The following is a 20,671-nucleotide window of genomic DNA, read 5'->3' on the forward strand; positions in this document are numbered from 1 at the left end:
CGAATGATGACATCATACTGTGGGGCTTTCTGACGAGAAATGGACAATTAGCAAGGCTTCCCACATGCTGGGAATTAATTGGCCACTTGAGGGAAAATTGCGTGGAGCTGGCTGACATATTTTTTTGTGTGTCAGAACCCCACATTCGGGGGAATCCGACCATTTCCCACACAAGCCACAAAATCGGGCCCTGAGTGTCAGTGGGCTATTTTCATGCATCACAACTAACTGAGCCAGTTTTTGTCCTCATCCAACATCTATATAAGTGCAGCGAGTCACTAGATAGCTATCAACAGTGATAGCTCTGGTTAATTTATTTCCCCTAGCCCAGGGACATTGAGACACCAACTGTTGTCCTGGCTGAGATCAACCAAGTCTACATGATCCATGGATAAAATGTTAGACATTCTGGTTTGTATCACTCAGTGACACACCATCTAGACAGATATATTTCTAACTTGAATTTGCTGGACAATGATTCTGTCTGTTTATCTATTACTGAAAGAACCACAGGCACAATATATTTCTTAAAGTTCCAGTGTGAAGTTATACTTTATATCACTAGTGAACAAGCTTTTTCAGAACGGTGGAAACAAGAGGAGGCAGTAAAACCAGAGGAGCATGCAAATTCATTCGTTGGCCTCTTGTGCTGCCATTGCTTTCATATGGATGGTTATGATGGATGTGGCACAATTGACATTCTCCAACATTGCCAACTCAGTGAGCTCTTACAGAACATACACAAGGTCAAGTTTCAAAGCTTATGTGTTTTGTAAATGTCAACGGTTAAATAAAGGAGAAGTGGCACCGCTCACACAGACAACTGTTGTTCATGTGCCATGCATTCGGAGGGCTTTGGACTATGAACAGAGATAGAATTACATAGAATTTACATAGAAATTACAGGCCATTCGCCCCAACCAGTCTGTGTTGGTGTTTATCCTCCACACAAGCAGTGGTCCCAATGCAGGGAGTCCACCCTGCTCCAGATGTTAAAAGTTCCCTCAGAAGTAAATTAAATTTGTACTAAATACCTATCCTGTGAGCATTGGGTTATTTTCCATTGAGAAGCACATGTTGATTCCGTTATTGAAAAACTGCAGTGTTCTGGGAATTGGGACCGGTTGGATAATCTTCCAGCGCTGTATGTTGCATTGTTCCTGTCCCTTGTTTTAAGGTCAGGTACAGTAATTGTATTTGGGTGATGCAATATGGAAAGAAAGAAAGAACTTGCATTTATATAGCACCTTTCCCAACCTCAGGACAGCCCAAAGCGCTTTACAGGCAATTGAAGTACCTTTGAAGCGTAGTCACTGTTGTATTATAGGAAACTCACAGCCAATTTGCGCACAGCAAGCTCCCACAAACAACAATGTGATACATGACCAGGTAACCTGCTTTAGGTGTTGGTTGAGGGATCAATATTGATCAGGCCTCCGGGCCTTGTCAGTGATCAAGAGCCTAGGACGAGAAGCTATGGAGATGTCAAGGTGGAGGGGGGTGGCTGTGAGATTGGAAAGGAGAGTTTAATGGCGGCTATGATTTAGGGGAGATTGGTGGGCAGTGGATTCAGAGGAGAAAGGTCAAGGGGAATTGTGCTGAGGCTGCTGCTCATAAGGAGGAAGCTAATAAGCGGCAATCCAAACCTTCCTAAAACCTCACTGAGCCCATTGCTCCCATTTGTACATCCAGCAGTGAATACACAGGCACATCAGTGTACTCACATCACATTTCCATAACCATAACTAATCATATACATTTTTACCCAACCCACAAATCATAAATTTGTGAACTGGATCGAATCAGTCCTACACCATCTCTTTGAGGACTGAGAACACTGAACAATGACCGTAAAACTGGGGTGGTAGGTCAAATACTGGAGTCAAGTAGCAAAAGATTGCCTGCACAGGTTTACAGGTCTTAAAATCTGCAGGACGGTAGGAGTTGTGTATATATTTTTTTACCAAGAATCCATGTAAATACACCTCATCTAAACTCTAAAATCTACACTCTTACCCTTCAATACAGCAGTTCATGTTTATGCTTAACTGTTTCCTGTTTTCATGTTCAAGTGTTCCACGGCCTTGAATTAGATTCTGCTAACCAACTAACTGCCCACTTGAAAAGGATTAAGACAAAACTAAGCACGGTGCAAACCAGCGGGATTAACCCTGTGTAAAGCTAACCTTCAGCTTCACGAGTGTGGCATTTCAAAAGATTAGTTAACAAGCGGTTCCCAGCCAATCGCCAACCAAAGGGGGTGAGCTCTACTGTATGAATGGCACACAGTTTAAACAGAAAACTGACAAACAGATATAAGGCCACAGTAGTAAATACACCCATAGTCATATTCTAGACCCTTTGTAAAACTCCCCAAATGCCAAAAGTATAAAAGGCTATACTTTCTTAAAAACACGGTTTGCGGTACTGATAATGAATCTGCAGCATACAAATGTTTAGCAACACTGGAGCCAACAGTACTTTTACATCATGTTATGTGGGTTGTGTTGACTGTCGGCATCACTCTATAAGATAAACCCAAGCAATGAAAAATGTCTCAGTGGACCCGAAACCCACTGGTCCTGTTTTATCATTCGCATTTGTTACTCTCACACCAGGCAACACCGCTGAGTTTATATACTTAAGAGGAGTGCACTGCTGGGAGTTGCGTGCTGTCTGAATCAGGGTAAATCTGGGGTGGGGGGATTGAGCGTGGGCTCAAATACCCAGTGGCACTAGTGTAGCAACAGCTGTGGACTCTGCAAAATATTGGCATGGACCTACGTGATGACAGGTCTTGTGACTATATAGCACCATTGCCGAATTAGCACTTCGTGATCCATCTAGTGATTGACGGTGCCACCTGCCATGTATTCTATGAAGAAAAGGAATATCTACAATTGCAAAGTACCAAGAGGTCAACTTGAAAATGTGCTAGATTATCAATGTTGTGTCGTTGTATCCTCTTAAGACCAAGCTGGCTTCACAGTCACAACAACATTTGGTCATTATCTTTCCAACGTTGAAAATTGATTAAACTTCCTGTTGGGCTGGTGATGAAGTGCCTCACACAATGTGTGACCCAGGTTTCACCCCTGCTCCATGCTGATGTTGGCCAGTCTCTCTAGAGGTGATGGTGGAGATATTGGGCTGGATTTTCCTCATTGATGGATTAACCTTTGAAAGTGCACAGGAACTGTTCTTCAACCCGACAGTGTTATACCATCGCGAACGTAGTGCACCTTCAACATATGTTCTTGGTCGACTCCAGGAATAATTAGTGCGCTCTATGAACAACTCGTCTCTGGGATGGGCGGGGCGGGATGGGGGGAGGGGGTTAATCCCGTGCTGCTATAGCAGCTGAAATGATCAAGGCAGCCATTTTGTAACCATGTGACTCATCAAAATGTCTGAGTCTGGTGCTCCTTCAGGGTATGAGATGTTTTTGTCACTGATGGGCTGAGTGCAGACTGAAATGGGGCAAGGATTGCTTGGACGAAGTAGTGGTAGAAAGATCTCCAAATGGCAGCCTTGGTAGCTGCAGAGGAGAGCAACTGAGCTGAGTGTGTTGACAGGACTCATTTGGCACTGGCCTTGGGTCTTATAATGGCTCCTTTATGAGCTGTGCCCACAGCTGTTTGGCAGCTGGCACAACTCAGTTATTGCTTCAGCAGGGAAGAGCAGCCTTCTGAAGCATAGGCATGAATCACGGTGAAGCAGCCCATGACCCCACTGTGATCTTGAACTGCCCGCCCCACCGCATACTGATGAAGGATTCCTAGCACATAGGAGGATGGTTGTGGTTGTTGGAGGCCAATCATCTCAGCCCCAAGACATCACTGCAGGAGTTCCTCAGGACAGTGTCCTAGGCCCAGCCATCTTCAGCTGCTTCATCAATGACCCACCCTCCATCATAGGGTCAGAAGTGGGGATGTTCGCTGATGATTGCACAGTGTTCAGTTTCATTCGCAACTCCTCAAATAATGAAGCAGTCCATGTCCGCATGCAGCAAGACCTGGACGACATTCAAGTTTGGGCTGATAAGTGGCAGGTAACATTCGCTCCACACAAGTGCCAGGCAATGACTATCTCCAACAAGCGAGAGTCTAACCACCGCCCCTTGACACTCAACGCCATTACCATCGCTGAATCCCCCACCATTAACATCCTGGAGGTCACCATTGACCAGAAACTTAACTGGACCAGCCACATAAATACTGTGGCAATAAGAGCAGGTCAGAGGCTGGGTATTCTGGGTATTCTGCGACGAGTGCCTCACCTCGTCACTCCCCAAAGCCTTTCCACCATCTACCAGGCACAAGTCAGGAGTGTGATGGAATACTCTCCACTTGCCTGGATGAGTGCAGCTCCAACAACACTCAAGAAGCGCGACAGCATCCAGGACAAGGGCAGGAAGGAGGGCTTTAGTTTCCTGGATCACTGGGTCTGCTTCTGGGGAAGGTAGGACCTGTACAAGTCGGACGGGTTGCACCTGAACTGGCACGGGACCAACATCCTTGCGGGGAGGTTTGCTAGTGCTGTTGGGGGGGTTTAAACTAACTTGGCAGAGGAATGGGATACGGGGTGGAGCTATAGTAGGGGGTGATGCACAGCCAAGTATAGAGGAAAAAAACAAGTCAGTCTGGAAGGCAGAGCAAATATGTAATGGCACAAGGGAGTATGGCAAGGCTGGATGGCATTTATTTTAATGCAAGGAGTCTTACGAGTAAGGCAGATGAATTGAAGGTGTTGATGAACACATGGGAGTATGATATTGTTGCTATCACAGAGACATGGTGGAGGGAGGGGCAGGACTGGCAGCTCAATATTCCGGGGTATAGAATCTTCAGGCGAGACAGAGGGGGGTGTAAAAGAGGAGGGGGTGTCGCAATATTAATCCAAGGAGTCAACTACTGCAGTAAAGAGGGATGATATCTTAGCAGGTTCCTCTAATGAGGCCATATGGTAGAACTTAAAAACAAAAAGGGGGTAAGCACTTTGCTGGGAGTGTACAATAGGCCCCCAAACAGTCAGGGGGAGATACAGGAACAGATATGTAGGCAAATCTCAGAGAAGTGTAGAAATAATAGGGTAATAATAGTAGGGGATTTCAACTTCCTCAATATTAACTGGGATAGTCAGAGTGTGAAAGGCTTAGAGGGTGTGGAATTCTTAAAGTGCATCCAGGAGAGCTTTTTGAGCCAGCATGTAGAAAGTCCTACAAGAGAGAGGGCGGTACTGGACCTAATTCTAGGGAATGTAGCCGGGCAAGTGGTAGAAGTGTCAGTAGGAGAGCATTTTGGTGACAGTGACCATAATTCGGTGAGATTTAAGGTAGTCATGGAAAAGGACAAAGATGGACCGGAAATAAAGGTTCTAAATTGGGTGAAGGCTGATTTTAATATGATAAGGCAGGATCTGGCCAAAGTGGACTGGGATTAGCTACTTGTAAGAAAATCCGCATCAGAGCAGTGGGAGCCATTCAGAAAGGAAATAGAGAGAGTACAGCGCCAACATGTTCCCGTAAAGGTCAAGGGTGGGACCAACAAGCCCAAGGAACCCTGGATGTCAAGGGATATACGAGAATGGATTAGGAAAAAAAGGGAGGCTTTTGGCAGATACAAAGGACTAAAAACAGGGGAAGCCCTAGAGGAGTATAGAAAGTGCAGGGGGGTACTTAAAAAAGAAATTAGGAAAGCGAAGAGGGGGCATGAAAAAACACTGGCGGGCAAAATAAAGGAAAATCCCGAGGTGTTTTGTAAGTATATTAAGGGCAAGAGGATAACTAGGGAAAGAGTAGGGCCCATTAGGGACCAAAGTGGCAATCTGTGTGTAGAGCCGGAAGATGTAGGTGAGGTTTTAAATTAATATTTTGCATCTGTGTTCACTATGGAGAAGGACGATGTAGGCATAGCAATCAGGCAGGGGGATCGTGATATACTTGAACAAATGAGTATTGAGAGGGAGGAGATACTAGCGGTTTTAGAGGGCTTAAAAGTGGATAAATCCCCAGGCCCAGACGAGATGTATCCCAGGCTGCTGTGTGAGGCAAGGGAAGAGATTGCAGGGGCTCTGACACAAATTTTCAGAACCTCTCTGGCCACAGGGGAGGTGCCAGAGGACTGGAGGACAGTTAACGTAGTACCATTATTCAAGAAGGGTAGTACAGGTAGACTATCCTTTATCCGAAAACCTCGGGACCAGCCGTGTTTCGGTTTTCGGAAAATTTCGGATTTCGGAAGGTATTTTATAAGACTGGGAAATTTGTCGGGGGTGGGGGTCGGCGGGGGGGTCGGCGGGGGTCGGGGTCGGCGGGGGGTCGGCGGGGGTCGGGGTCGGCAGGGGGTCGGCGGGGGTCGGGGTCGGCGGGGGGTCGGGGTGGGGGTCGGCGGGGGTCAGGGTCATGCGCACGACTTACACTGAACGAAACCTTTCGGTTTTCAGAGGATTTCGGTTTTCGGAAGTGCGGATAAAGGATACACTATCCCTTATCCGAAAGGGTGGGGGGTCGGCGGGGGGTACGTGGGGGTCGGGGTCGTGCGCACGACTTACGCTGAACGAAAAAACCTTCGGTTTTTAGAGGGTTTCGGTTTTCGGAAGTTCGGATAAAGGGTAGTCTACCTGTAGGGATAAACCGGGGAATTACAGGCCAGTGAGCCTAACATCAGTGGTAGGGAAATTATTGGAAAAAATTCTGAGGGACAGAATTAGTCTCCACTTGGAGAGGCAAGGATTAATCAAGGATAGTCAGCATGGCTTTGTCAGGGGGAGATCATGTCTAACCAATTTGATTGAATTTTGCGAGGGGGTGACTAGGTGTGTGGATGAGGGTAGGGCAGTTGATGTAGTCTACATGGACTTCAGTAAGGCTTTTGACAAAGTCCCGCATGGGAGACTGGTCAAGAAGGTAAGAGTTCATGGGATCCAGGGCAATTTGGCACTTTGGATCCAAAATTGTCTTAGTGGCAGGAGGCAGAGGGTGATGGTCAAAGGTTGTTTTTGTGACTGGAAGCCTGTGTCCAGTGGTGTACCACAGGGATCAGTGCTGGGTCCTTTGCTGTTTGTAGTGTACATTAATGATTTAGATATGAATGTAGGAGGTATGATAAGTAAGTTCGCAGATGACACGAAAATTGGTGGAGTGGTAAATAGCAAGGAGGGAAGCCTCAGGCTACAGGACGATATAGACGGGTTGGTCAGATGAGCAGAACAGTGGCAAATGGAATTTAACCCTGAAAAGTGTGAGGTGATGCATTTTGGGAGGACTAACAAGGCAAGGGTATACACAATGAATGGTAGCACCCTAGGAAGGACAGAGGACCAGAGGAACCTTGGTGTGCATGTACATAGACCCCTGAAGGCAGCAGGACAGGTAGATAAGGTGGTTAAAAAGGCATATGGGATACTTGCCTTCATTAGCTGAGGCATAGAATATAAGAGCAGGAAGGTTATGATGGAGCTGTACAAAACGCTAGTTAGGCTACAGCTGGAATACTGTGTGCAGTTCTGGTCACCACACTATAGGAAGGATGTGATTGCATTAGAGAGGGTGCAGAGGAGATTCACCAGGATGTTACCTGGGCTGGAGCATTTCAGCTATGAAGAGAGACTGGACAGGCTGGGGTTGTTTTCCTTAGAGCAGAGAAGGCTGAGGGGGGACCTGATTGAGGTGTACAAAATTATGAGGGGCATAGATAGGGTAGATAGGAACTTTTCACCTTAGTAGAGGGGTCAATAACCAGGGGGCATAGTTTCAAGGTAAGGGGCAGGAGGTTTAGAGGGGATTTGAGGAAAAACATTTTGGAACGTGGTTGGAATCTGGAACTCACTGCCTGAAAGGGTGGTAGAGGCAGGAACCCTCACAACATTCAAGAAGCATTTAGGTGTGCACTTGAAACGCCATAGCATACAAGGCTACGGACCAAGTGCTGGAAAATGGGATTAGAATAGATAGGGCTTGATAGTCGGCGCAGACACGATGGGCCGAAGGGCCTCGTTCTGTGCTGTATGACTCTATGACAAAGCAGCCCGCTTGATTGGCACCCCATCCACCACCTTAAACATTCACTCCCTCCACCACCGGCGCACCGTGGCTGCAGTGTGTACCATCTACAGGATGCACTGCAGCAACTCGCCAAGGCTTCTTCGGCAGCACCTCCCAGACCCGTGACCTCTACCACCTAGAAGGACAAGGGCAGCAGGCGCATTGGAACACCACCAGCTCCAAGTTCCCCTCCAAGTCACACACAATCCTGACTTAGAAATATATCGCCGTTCCTTTATCGTCGCTGGGTCAAAATCATGGAACTCCCTCCCTAACAGCACTGTGGGAGCACCTTCACCACATGGGCTGCAGCGGTTCAAGAAGGCGGCTCACCACCACCTTCTCAAGGGCAATTAGGGATGGGCAATAAATGCTGGCCTTGCCAGTGATGTCCACATCCCAGGAATGAATAAAACAAAAGGAAGGAGGGGCCTTGGCCGTCTCACCTCCCCCCAACACTTCACTTTGTCCCTGCCCACTTACCGCCATTGCAAGCCACTACCTGAAGGTGAAAGGTCACACAGCAGTCTGATTCTACAACATTGTCTTGGCTGGGTGTCGCTTCCAATACTTAGAAGCTGCAGCGTCTGAGCAATTAAAGATACTCTATGAAATATGCTGTGAATTTAAAGGGCACTGTTCATAGTAAAGTAATGGATTTCCCTCTGGAAATTCCATTGTCCCTGTCCTTTTTGAGGAGGAGGATGATAAATAGATGAAGGAAGAAAAGATGGAAGTCAGGAGAATGCATGCAGGCACCGCCTGGCCCGTAGGTATCCATGCCATTGCATTTATACAACATGGAGGTCCAAGCTGGATCTTTCCTCAAGGCAGTATCTGAGAAGGTTGCCCCTGGAGACTGGAACAGAGATACGCAACCACTTCCCACCAGCAGCGCAGCAGTTTCTGTGGCTGTGAAGGTGACAACAGCATTTGTCGTCTTTGCATTCCAATGCTTCCAGGCAGCTCTGGTGGCATTAGTCACAACAACCAGTCAGCACTTCATCGCTGCATTAAACAGGTCACGGATGCTGTATGCAGGCACGCCTGTGAGTTTTTTCAATTCCACATGAACCCAGCAAAATAGAGAGTGCGAGAGAAAGCCACCAACTTCTTCACAGAGGTTGGATTCCCACTAGTGCAGGATGCCACTGATGCCACCCATGTGGGTCTAACGGCCCTGTCTGAAAGTCCCATCAGCTTTATAAACAGGAAGGGATTTAATTCCCTGAATATCCAGATAGTGAATGATACTAACCACCTCATTTTGCATGTCAATGCGTGCTATCCGGGGGAGTTGCCTTGATTCACCTATTCTCAGACATCCAAGCACCCAAGGTCCTACCCCACTGTGGGACAAGAACGGAGAGGTACTCATCAAGGACAGAGAAGCAGTCAGTGCCCGCTGGAAGGAGCACTTCGAAGATCTCCTTAACCGAGACTCTGTCTTCGACACGAGTGTCCTCAACTCCATCCCGCAGCACGCTACCCGCCACCACCTCAGCACAACCCCAGCCTGGCATGAGGTTGAAAAGGCCATCCAACAACTGAAGAACAACAAGGCCTCAGGAGCAGATGGAATCCCTGCCGAGGCATTAAAGCATGGCGGAGAAGCACTATTGGCGCGAATACATGAACTCATTTCTCTTATTTGGAAGGAGGAGAGCATGCCAGGGGATCTCAGAGACATCGTAATCGTGACCATCTTCAAGAAAGATGACAAGTCCGATTGTGGTAATTACAGAGGAGTTTCCCTGCTGTCTGCCACAGGGAAAGTCATCACAAGAATCCTCCTCAATCGCCTCCTCCCAGTGGCTGAAGAGTTCCTCCCAGAGTCGCAATGTGGATTCCGCCCACTAAGGGGCACAATGGACATGATCTTCACTGCGCGTCAAATACAAGAGAAATGCAGGGAACATCCTACTGTCAACAAGGGCAGACATCGATGATGATGTCCAACACCGCCTTCAGTGTGCCAGTGCAGCCTTTGGTTGCCTGACGAAGAGAATGCTTGAAGACCAGGACCTCAAACCCAGCTCATGGTCTACAGAGCAGTAGTGATTCCCGCCCTCCTGTATGCTTCAGAGACATGGACCATGTTCAGCAGGCACCTCAAAGCACCGGAGAGGTACCACCAATGCTGCCTCCGCATGATCCTGCAAATCCATTGGCAGGATAGGCGCACCAACGTCAGTGTTCTCGCTCAGGCCAACATCCCCAGCATCGAAGCTTTGACCATGCTCAATCAGCTCCGATGGACGGGTCACATCGTCTGCATGCCCGATACGAGACTCCCAAAACAAGTGCTCTACTCAGAGCTCCGACACGACAGGAGAGCCCCAGGTGGGCAGAGGAAACGCATCAAGGACACCCTCAAAGCCTCCTTGAAAAAGTGCAACATCCCCTCCGACACCTGGGAATCCCTGGCCCAAGACCGTACAAAGTGGAGGAGAAGCATCCGGGAAGGCGCCGAACACCTCGAGTCTCTTCGCCGGGAGCAAGTGGAAGCCAAGCGCAAACAGCGGAAGGAGCGCACGTCAACCCAAGCACCCCACACCCACCTGCCCCTTCAACCACCATCTGTCCCACCTGTGACAGGGACTGTGGGTCCCGCATTGGACTCATCAGTCACCTGAGAACTCATTTTTAGCATGGAAGCAAGCCATCCTTGGTTCCGAGGGACTGCCTAAGAGATTTTCAGACAATGCATGAAACCTGCTCTGCTCAGCTACAGCAACGAGATTAGGTGGCTGATAAAAGACCAGGGTACCTGCTTTAGCCTTGGTTGACGACTCCTTTTTGGCATCAGAGACTAGAGACTGAAAACATGTACAATAAAGGCTTGGGTCCTATCAGGATCATAGAAGAACAGACCATTGGCATTCTCAAGTCCCGTTTCCATTACTAAGACAGGTCAGGGTGAGCCTTTCAGTGGAGTCCAGCAAGAGTTTCCAGAATTGTGCTGCATCTTCCATAACGTCCCCATTACTAAGGGATTGGGCTTTCCAAGCATGGAGGCTACTTTGAAATACATAGAAGTTGCAATGCAGAAACAGGCCATTCGGCCCAACCAGCCCTTTACCTGCTGGCATCGTTCCCTGGGAGCTAAACAACCTTCTTGGCCTTATCTCTGCCAGCATCACCTCCAACGCATTTTCTGAAAACTTTGGGGCCTTGGTCATAGCAGACCTTTGGGATGGTGCTCCTCCTTCTCCCATTGCAAATTTGTCTTGAGGGATAGCTCTGGTTCTCTCTCTCTATTCCACCCACCCCCGCACCCCCCACCACCCCCATGACTTCTGAACCACCCGCTATACTTCAGGCCATTTCAGCTTCAGCAGCTTTTTAACTGCTATAACTAGTCCCAATTTCCCTCCCTTCCGGCAGAGGAGACCCCCACTCCAAACCCGCTTTGCATAATAATTGAGCCCCTCACCACCTCCCGCCCCCACCCCCCCAACAAGGAAAATGCTGGCTGGATCGCATGTGCAGGCGGAAATTCCCCCAGCCATTATCTATGATGAGCACAGCACTGAGTGGCAGTTCATTATTTTTGGCCGTGAACCTCATGGAAACTTGACAGCTAACAGTCTTTGAGACCACTCACTGGGGAGCTTTGTGACAGCAGAATGTTCTACCTCTGGATGTGTTTGTGCGCGGTGTTAGAATGGAAGCTCAGCAGGGAGGCATACCTTCCACCTACTAACCCCCCCTGCCTCCTATTGGGCTGTAGCCCAGGTCTTACTGAAATTAAAAACTGAAAATGCTGGAAACACTCAGCCAGTCAGGCAGCATTTGTGGTGAGAGAGAAACAGAGTTTACGTTTCAGGTCGATGACCTTTCGTCAGAACTGGAAAAAGTTAGAGATGTAACAGTCCTGCCTTGCTGGCTAAGGGAGAGGAATATGAGGACAGGACCGCCGCTTATGATGGATTAGAAAATTGTTTGGTGAATTAGATAGATTTTCTATGCATTTTGATGACAGCTGAATGTTTTTGACCTGCCTGCCCCTGTCTCTGCCCTCAGTGAGAAGACTCGTTCGCGATAATGTGACATTTGCCTCCTTGAGTTGGCATTTGCATGGCATTATAATCCCTCAGTTATGTAACAGACAAATGGCATTGAGTTAATCCAGTCAAGAACAGAAATAGAAAAGAATAGAATTGGCATTATGCAGATGACATTGTTATTGAAATGAATAGCCATCTAATGCTTTGTACTAAATCTCTGAAAATTGCTATATGTATGCAATCATTCTTAATTGTCATTTGTCTCAAATTCTTTCGGGGCCTGGGCTCATCATAGAAAATGGCTGGGGGAATTCCTGCCTGCACACTGGTGGAAATTGGCCGAGAGTGCAACGGAGGGAAAGGAGAATCGACCAGGACCAGGAAATGTCAATATTTTGCCAAGTAGAGCATTAGCAGTGAGTTACTGATGAGGCTTTGGGGAGGCAAAAGTTCCCTCCATCCCATTAAAGCCCCCTCCACGATCCTGCCCAAAAGCATTTTGTTTAAATTGGCCCTCTTACAAAGGGGAGCAATGCCCTTCAGTGCCATATCTTTCGGTAGGGGATCACCAGCAGAAACCCCACGTAGTCATCTGATACCTCAGGGCAGACTCCTAGGCCCAACCATCTTCAGCTGCTTCATCAATGACCTTTTTTGATCATAAAATCAGAGGTCGGGATGTTCGCTGATGACTGCACAGTGCTCAGTGCCATTCGCAACTCCTCAGATAATGAAGCAGTCCATGCCCGCATGCAGCAAGACCTGGACAACATCCAGGTTTGGGCTGATAAGTGGCAAGTAATATTCGTGCCACACAAGTGCCAGCCAATGACTATCCCCAACAAGAGAGATTCTAACCACCTCCCCTTGACATTCAATGGCATTACCATCTTCGAATCCTCCACCATCAACATCTTGGGGGTCACTAGTGACCAGAAACTTAATTGGACCAGCCACATAAATACTGTGGCAACAAGAGCAGGTCTGAGGGTGGGTATTCTGCAGCGAGTGTCTCACCTCTTGACTTTCCAAAGCCTTTCCACCATCTACAAGGCACAATTCAGGAGTGTGCTGGAATACTCTCCACTTGCCTGGATGAGTGCAGCTCCAACAACACTCAAGAAGCTCGACACCATCCAGGACAAAGCAGCTCGCTTGATTGGCACCCCATCCACCACCTTATACATTCACTCCCTCCATCACCGGCGTACCGTGACTGCAGTGTGTGCCATCTACAAGATGCACTGCAGCAACTCGCCAAGGTTTCTTCGGCAGCACCTCCCAAATCCGCGACCTCTACCACCTAGAAGGACAAGGGCAGCAAGTGCATGGGAACACCACCATCTCCAAGTTCCCCTCCAAGTCACACACCATCCTGACTTGGAAATATATCGCCGTTCCTTCATCGTCACTGGGTGAAAATCCTGGAACTCCCTCCCTAACAGCACTGTGGGAGTGCCTTCACCACACGGACTGCAGTGATTCAAGAAGGCAGTTCACAACCTGCTTCTCAAGGGAAATTAGGGATGGGCAATAAATGCTTGTCTTGCCAACGATACCCACATCCCATGAAGGAATACATTAATAAAAATACAAGAAGACTTTAATAAACTTGCAGAATGGACATATAAATGGCAAATTAATTTCAATATAGATAAGTGTGAGGTGCTGCATTTTGGTAGGAGGAGTAAGGAGCCCACATATGCCTTGGAAAATAAGCGTCTGAATGGGGTAGAGGAGCAATGGGATCTAGGGGTACAGATTAACTAATCATTAAAAGTAGTAATGCAAGTTAACAAGACCTTAAAAATGCAAACAAAGCACCGGGGTTCATTTCTAAAGGAATTCAATTGAAAAGCAGAGATGTTTTGTTATACTTGTATAGAACCTAGGTTAGACCACACTTAGGGCTGGATTTTACCAGCCCTGAGGAGGTGGGTGTGGAGGCGGGACTGCTGGCAAAATCAAAAAGAATGGGAGCAGGTCCCGAACCCGAACCCGCTCCCAACCCGCCTCCAAACAATCTTCCCGGGAGTCGGGGCCCCGATTTGCACAGGGCCCCGACTCCTAGCGACAGGAAGAGGATTATAGCCACTTAACTTCCTGTTAATAGGTAGTTAACAGGCAGTTAAGAGGCCTTTTCCCATTTTGAGACTTCTGCTGCGGGCTTCCCGATGTTGGGGAACCCCGCCAGGGTAAGTGAGGCTTGCTGTGGGTCTGTTGTAATGTTTGTGTATAGATGACAGCTGCTGAAGTGGTGTGAAGGATCCAATGGTTCAATGGTGAGTATCAGAGGTAAGGAGATGTTGGGAAAGTCATTTTTAATGCGTTTAGATTTTTCTGTAGGTGACAAGCTTTGAAGTGTATGTGTGGCCTCACCTCATTGGGAGAAGTGACAGATCGCTTCTGTAACCTCACCTGCAGCTGTCATCTGTTTTATCCTAAGGTGAGATCATTGGAAAGCCTGGGTGCAAGGGCTCACCTTTGTACAGTGATTGTCAGTGTTTGACAGCACCTCAATGCTGTCAAACACTGACAGCACCTCAATGCTGTCAAACACTGACAAATCATCTGTCAAAAATAAATGGCACATGTCCCTTTAAGAAAATCGTCAGATGAAGCGTCATCAACTGACGTCATCTGACACCGGCTTTCCCTTAATTGGCCGGCAAGCCCGCAGGGCGGGCTTAACAAGGCCAATCAGGGAAAAATAGCGTCTGTGCGTCGGACGTCGCAGGGGGCGGGACTAGAACCCGGAAGGTAGCAGTCCCGCCCCCCAACTCGTTTTGGCAGGTAAAATCCAACCCTTAGAGTATTGTGTACAGTTCTAGTCTCCATATTACAAAAAGAATATCGAGGCATTGGAGCAGGTGCAAAAGAGATTTATAAGGATGATACCAAAACTGAGAGGTTATACCCATCAGAAAAGATTGAACAGGCTGGGGCTCTTTTCTCTAGAAGAGAGAAGGCTGAGGGGTGACCCGATAGAGGTCTTTAAGATTATGAAAGGGTTCGATGAGGTAGATGTAGAGAAAATGTTTCCACTTGCAGAGGAGATCAGAACTAGGGGCCATAAATATAAGATAGTCACTAATAAATCCAATAGGGAATTCAGGAGAAACTTCTTTACCCAGAGAGTCGTTAGAACGTGGAACTTGCTACCACAGGGAATAGTTGATGCATTTAAGGGGAAGCTCGATAAACACATGAGGGAGAAGGGAATAGAAGGTTTTGCTGATAGGGTGAGATGAAGAGGGGTGAGAGGAAGCTCGTGTGGAGCGTAAACATCGGCATGGACCTGTTGGGCCGAATGGCCTGTTTCTGTGCTGTAAATTCTACGTAATTCTATGTAACTACAGCCTCTCTTTATGGCCCGGCAGCTCCAAATTCAAAAATGACTGAGAGAATTTTTTTTTTTTAACTCCTTAAGGTCTGCTTGCTGAGAAATTTCATTAAGCCATTGCAGAGTCAAAACTCTTTGAAATTCTGGGCCCAACTGTCTCTCAAGATCGCTGAGGACCATTCTGTCAGTGGTCACCGAAAACAAGTTTCATTGACCTTCATTGTCAAGGTCAATCCAAGGTGTTTGGTAAAGGCAAAAGAGATTTACGTCAGATGTATCTCATATATTAAATTGTTAGTTTGATGTAGAACATTACAAACTGGCTGAACCCGCTGGTGCCTGAATGAGCTTCCCATATGTCTGGAAGCCTCACTCTCTGTAATAAACTGGTTTGACAGTGCTTTTCTTTAAAGGGACGAATTTCACAAGGTCTTTGATTTATGTGACACTTTGTAGTCCTAGATTCCATGTGGTAACGACTCTCGGGGACTCAAGCTAGCTTGGCCAGAAATGCTTGCTGCTCTAATCTAGACTGAGTTGTCTTTTTTTTTGTGTTGCTAATTGGATTGCCTTTTGATTGCAGTGCTGCCAAGACCTTGGATAAGAATCCTTTTTCTATCAGCGCCCAATTGAGCGGAGTAACTCCAAACCCTCCCCTGCCATCTGCTGCCAGTGTCCAGCTCGCTCAGCTCCAAGCTCAGCTCACCCTGCAGCGGTTGAAATTTGCACAGTCAGCTGTGAACAGTAACACAGCAGCTGCAACCGTCCTGAGTCAGGTTCTCACCAAAGTCGCCATGTCCCAGCCTCTGTTTAACTCTTTACGGGCTCCCGTGCTGATCAATGCTACTCACGGACAAGCAGTAGGAGCGCAGCTCGGGCCTAGTATGCCAGGCCCGGGTATGCCACCCGGCGGACTACCTTATCCTTCTCAAACTCCGGGATTGCCTCCTTTGGTGGCAGGAGGCATGAGCCAAGGTGGCAACTTACAGCCTCAAAACCCAGGCCCAATCAGGCTGAATCCTTTTGCTGGTATAATATCGCAGCCATCCGCAGCAGTTATGAATCTGAACAAACCTGTCCCATCGCATCCGCCTGGTGGCTTTTCAGAATATCCTGGAGACTTTCCCAATAAGACCAATGTCCCCAACAACCAGACGTACATGCACGACGAGGTGCTCTGCACCCAGGGATTTCATCAGTTTGGTTTCAGTGATATGCCCAATGTACTGAATGCTAATCTTGCCTCAGGGAATCTGGTCAAAGGACAGCATATTTTGAACCAGCCACATGCTGGTTTGCAGCGAGATTTCCAGAATTCTCAAGGACAACAGATGTGTAGAATGCAGGCACCGGGTTATTCAGGAGAAATTAATGTTAGCGGCTTCCCACAGAAACCCGAGGGCTTTCATCAAGCCAACCCAACTGGAAATTCACAGAATCAGGGAACTTGGGCATGTGATCAGTGGCAAAATTCCTCACCGTTCTTGCAGCCCAACAGGCCTGAATTTGCAGCCCAGTCTCATAATATGTGGTCATCAAAAGGTCAGCAGTTGCAGATGAGAAATGAGCTCTATAATCCCGAGGAGCCAACACCCGAAGGAAAGCTCAACATTGGGTGCCCACCTCATTTCAACAGGTTCAACAACAATAACCAGAACTTCACAGGCCCCCAGTTCAATCAAAGTGACCAGCAGCTACACGGTGCCTTTCATCCTCACCTACCAGAGAGACAAATCCAGCCTCACGAACTTAACGACTTCCACGGCTTAGTACCATCACAGCTGCCACACATTTGCTCAATATGTGACAAGAAAATCTTTAACCTAAAGGTGGGTAATATAGCATGACCGTAGCAAATGTTGTTACACATGGTGGAGGTGGTCCTGAACAATTAATGGGTGGTGCATGAAACGTGTAGTTTTAATTACAGTGCATTTCATTCCCATGGGTATCTCCTTAGCATCCTGAACTAACCTATATAGAATTTATAGCACTCAGGTGCATTTTACTTTTGAAGAGGGTCCACTTACAAACATGTACAATTTACCCTATCGTGGATTGTAACCGAGCTATTTAATCTACTGAGGCAAAATTCTGCATTAATACTCTCTGATCCCCCAAGGTTCTCAAGCATAATCCAGAATAAAAGACAGAAAGACTTACATTTCTATAGCGCCTTTCACGACCACCGGACGTCTCAAAGCGCCTTACAGCCAATGAAGTACTTTTGGAGTGTAGTCACTGTCGTAATGTGGGAAACGCGGCAGCCAATTTGCACACAGCAAGCTCCCACAAACAGCAATGTGATAATGACCAGATAATCTGTTTTTTTTTGTTATGTTGAGTGAGCGATAAATATTAGCTAGGACACTGGGGATAACTCCCCTGCTTTTCTTCAAAAGCGTGCCATGGGATCTTTTACATCCACCTGAGAGAGCAAACAGGCCTCGGTTTAACATCCCATCCAAAAGACAGCACCTCTGACAGTGCAACTGTCCCTCAGCACTGCATTGGAGTGTCAGCCTAGATTTATATGCTCAAGTCTCTGAGAGTGGGAACTTGAACCCACAACCTTCTGATTCAAGAGCTGAGTGTGCTATCCACTGAGCCACCATGGCTGTCACTCAGGTCAAGTTCCCATTGCACCTAGAGGGATAGCTATTTCTACATAATGAACGAGAGTTTCTGAGGGAGTGAGAAACATTTGTGGAGAAAGTTCTTTAACTGTTTAATAAAACCGTAATGGATTTACACTTGAACCTACTAATTGCTTATAATGGATATTTTATGTTGGAATAGGATTAGGAAAGAAATTGGCAAAGTGAATCAAGGCAATCGCTAGTATTCAAATACCTGGGACCACAAGTTAAAAACTGCAGAGTTAGGAATAAGAACAGAAGTCAGAGGGAACCTGTTTACAGTAAGAGTAATATGTTTGTGAAGCAACTTAGCAGAGAAGGTCATTGAAGTAAATCACTGAAGAAAATCTGTATGTGTTTCTGGACAGAGAAAGGGGGAATAGGGTTAAAAAGTGGAAAGGTAGGATTGAGTTAGTCAGGCTTTTTTCGGGATCCCAAAAGTTATTACGTCTTAAAATACTTGATTGTACTTCCAAATTTATTTATGCCTTGGTCTCGTGTTCCAACATAAAACATATTGTAATATTCATCAGGTTCAGAAAAATTGGTCATGAAAATAATGACATTATTACCTCACTGCTCCTACTAACATTGTTTTCTTGAGCGACTAGATTGAATTCATATGATAAATATAAATAATCAAAGAAGTCCGGTTTCATGTCATTGATGTTTTGTTGACTAGTTTTATGTTGTCAAAATGTTTGTTGATCAATGTTAGAATAGTGAGTGCCTCTGGCAATCCTGATGTGTCAGCCATGGCTCAGTTGGTAGCACCCTCACTTCTGAGTTAGAAGGTTTATGGGTTCATGTCCCACTCCACTGACTTGAGCACAAAAGAAATTCTAGGCTGACAATCTATGTGCAGTGCTGAGGGAGTGCTGCACTGTCCAAGGTGCCGTCTTTCGGATGAGACGTTAAACCGAGGCCCCGTCTGCTCTCTCAGGTGTGATGCAAAAGATCCCAAGGCACTATTTCGAAGAAGAGCAGGGGCGTTATCCTCGGTGTCCTGGCCAATATTTATCCCTCAATGAACATCACTAAAAAACAGATGATCCAGTCATTATCACATTGCTGTTTGTGGGAGTTTGCTGTGCACATATTGGCTGCCGGGTTTCCCACAGTACAACAGCGACTACACTTCAAAAAGTACTTCATTGGCTGTAAAACGCTTTGGGACGTCTGATGGTCGTGAAAGGCGCTATATAAATGCAAGTCTCTCTTTTTCTTTTAGATCTGTTATATATACAGAGCAAAAGAAACAAAATGGCTAACATGAGAACAGAATAAATCTGGAAAGAGTAAAGGCTATTGAGCCCATCAAGCTCGCTTCACTGCGAGTCCATCGATCATTATTGTGCCATTGGCCCCCGCCCCACCAACAAACACGCACGCATCTATCAGCTACCAATCTATCAATCTGCTGAGTGACTGTTCCCAACGATTTTACAACATGATGGTTAAAGCAAATGAACCGTATTTTTAACGACCAATTTATCATCTAGTATAGTTTTCCAGAATTTTCCAGCTATTTCCTAACTGCTAACTCCTAAATAGTAATCTAATCCACCCTCCTTCATCATCAAAACTCAAATAATTTCACAAGAAAACCCATCAGTAAATTAGTCAACGCCAAGATTTTGCGCACAACAATTTCACATGAGCAGGGTCGCCGTGAACTGCTTCTAAGCAGCTTAATAATATTTTTACAGGGTAAAGGATGTGATTTGATTGAGAAAAAGAGATGTTGTCGCGTTGAATGTAACAATCACTGAAAAGGTAGCGTTATTCTTCTTGCTATAAATTTATTTAGGCTTTTTTAATAAAACAAATCATCTGATTTCATGAAAGTGTTCCAAACATCTGGAGAAGGAGTCAACATGACTGGAACTGAGATTGCGTGAATGCGGCTTTAAAAGTGATTTGCTCTCATTTCAGTCTATTCAGGCTGTTTATTTGATGTCATTAAATGTGCTGGATAACTCTGACCTTTGCCCTTTGACCTCTGCTGGCGTATAAAATGAAGAACCCACAGATTGAACTAAAATTGGAACTTTATCTCATTTGCAAAAGATATACCGTAATTGTTAAGATCACAAATACAGTATATATATGTGTATATAGGAAGACTAACATTTATTTAACACTTTCTCACATCCCTCAGAGTTCACATATAATTAATTACTTATTGAAGCGTATGTTGTTGTTATGCAAGCAAATGTGGGAGCAGACGTCTTTAGTTCAAGTTCTATCCGTCCTCACATAATAACAATTCCCCAAAGTGAAAGAAAGACTTGCATTTATAGAGCTCGGTATCACAGTTCTCAAAAATGTCTCAAAGTACTTCACTTACAGTGAAATACAGTGACTTGTTATATAGGCAAATCAGCAGCCATTTTACGCACAGCGTAAGGTGACTGACCATTGTGTTTTGGGATTTCTGACCATTTTGGCATTGACGGGGGAACGGGGTCAGTGTAATTTATATTAAAATGAGCTTTTAAATTATAGTTTGCCTTCAAGTGGTTAAATTCGCAGTACAGCCACCTGCTGGGGATGTGCATCAGATGTCAGACAAAGCATCTGTCCAGATGGGCTCAGACAATGGATGTTTATTAAAAAACATCCCAGCAAACAT

General features: G+C 46.4%; 1 protein-coding gene across 3 annotated transcripts in view; it reads left to right on the top strand.

Annotated features, from left to right (window-relative positions):
- rbm20 (RNA binding motif protein 20) overlaps positions 1–20,671 on the top strand; it is a 288,851-nt gene that overhangs the window by 205,250 nt on the left and 62,930 nt on the right. For all 3 annotated transcript variants that reach the window (XM_085994352.1, XM_085994351.1, XM_085994353.1), the window contains exon 2: positions 15,981–17,226. In XM_085994352.1, coding sequence (XP_085850478.1) covers positions 15,981–17,226 — 1,246 coding nt within the window. The remainder of the gene's footprint in view (positions 1–15,980; positions 17,227–20,671) is intronic.

The sequence above is a fragment of the Somniosus microcephalus genome, chromosome 8, assembly GCF_052327205.1.
Source record: "Somniosus microcephalus isolate GS21.2 chromosome 8, FLI_Smic_1.0, whole genome shotgun sequence".
Lineage (NCBI taxonomy): Eukaryota > Metazoa > Chordata > Chondrichthyes > Squaliformes > Somniosidae > Somniosus > Somniosus microcephalus.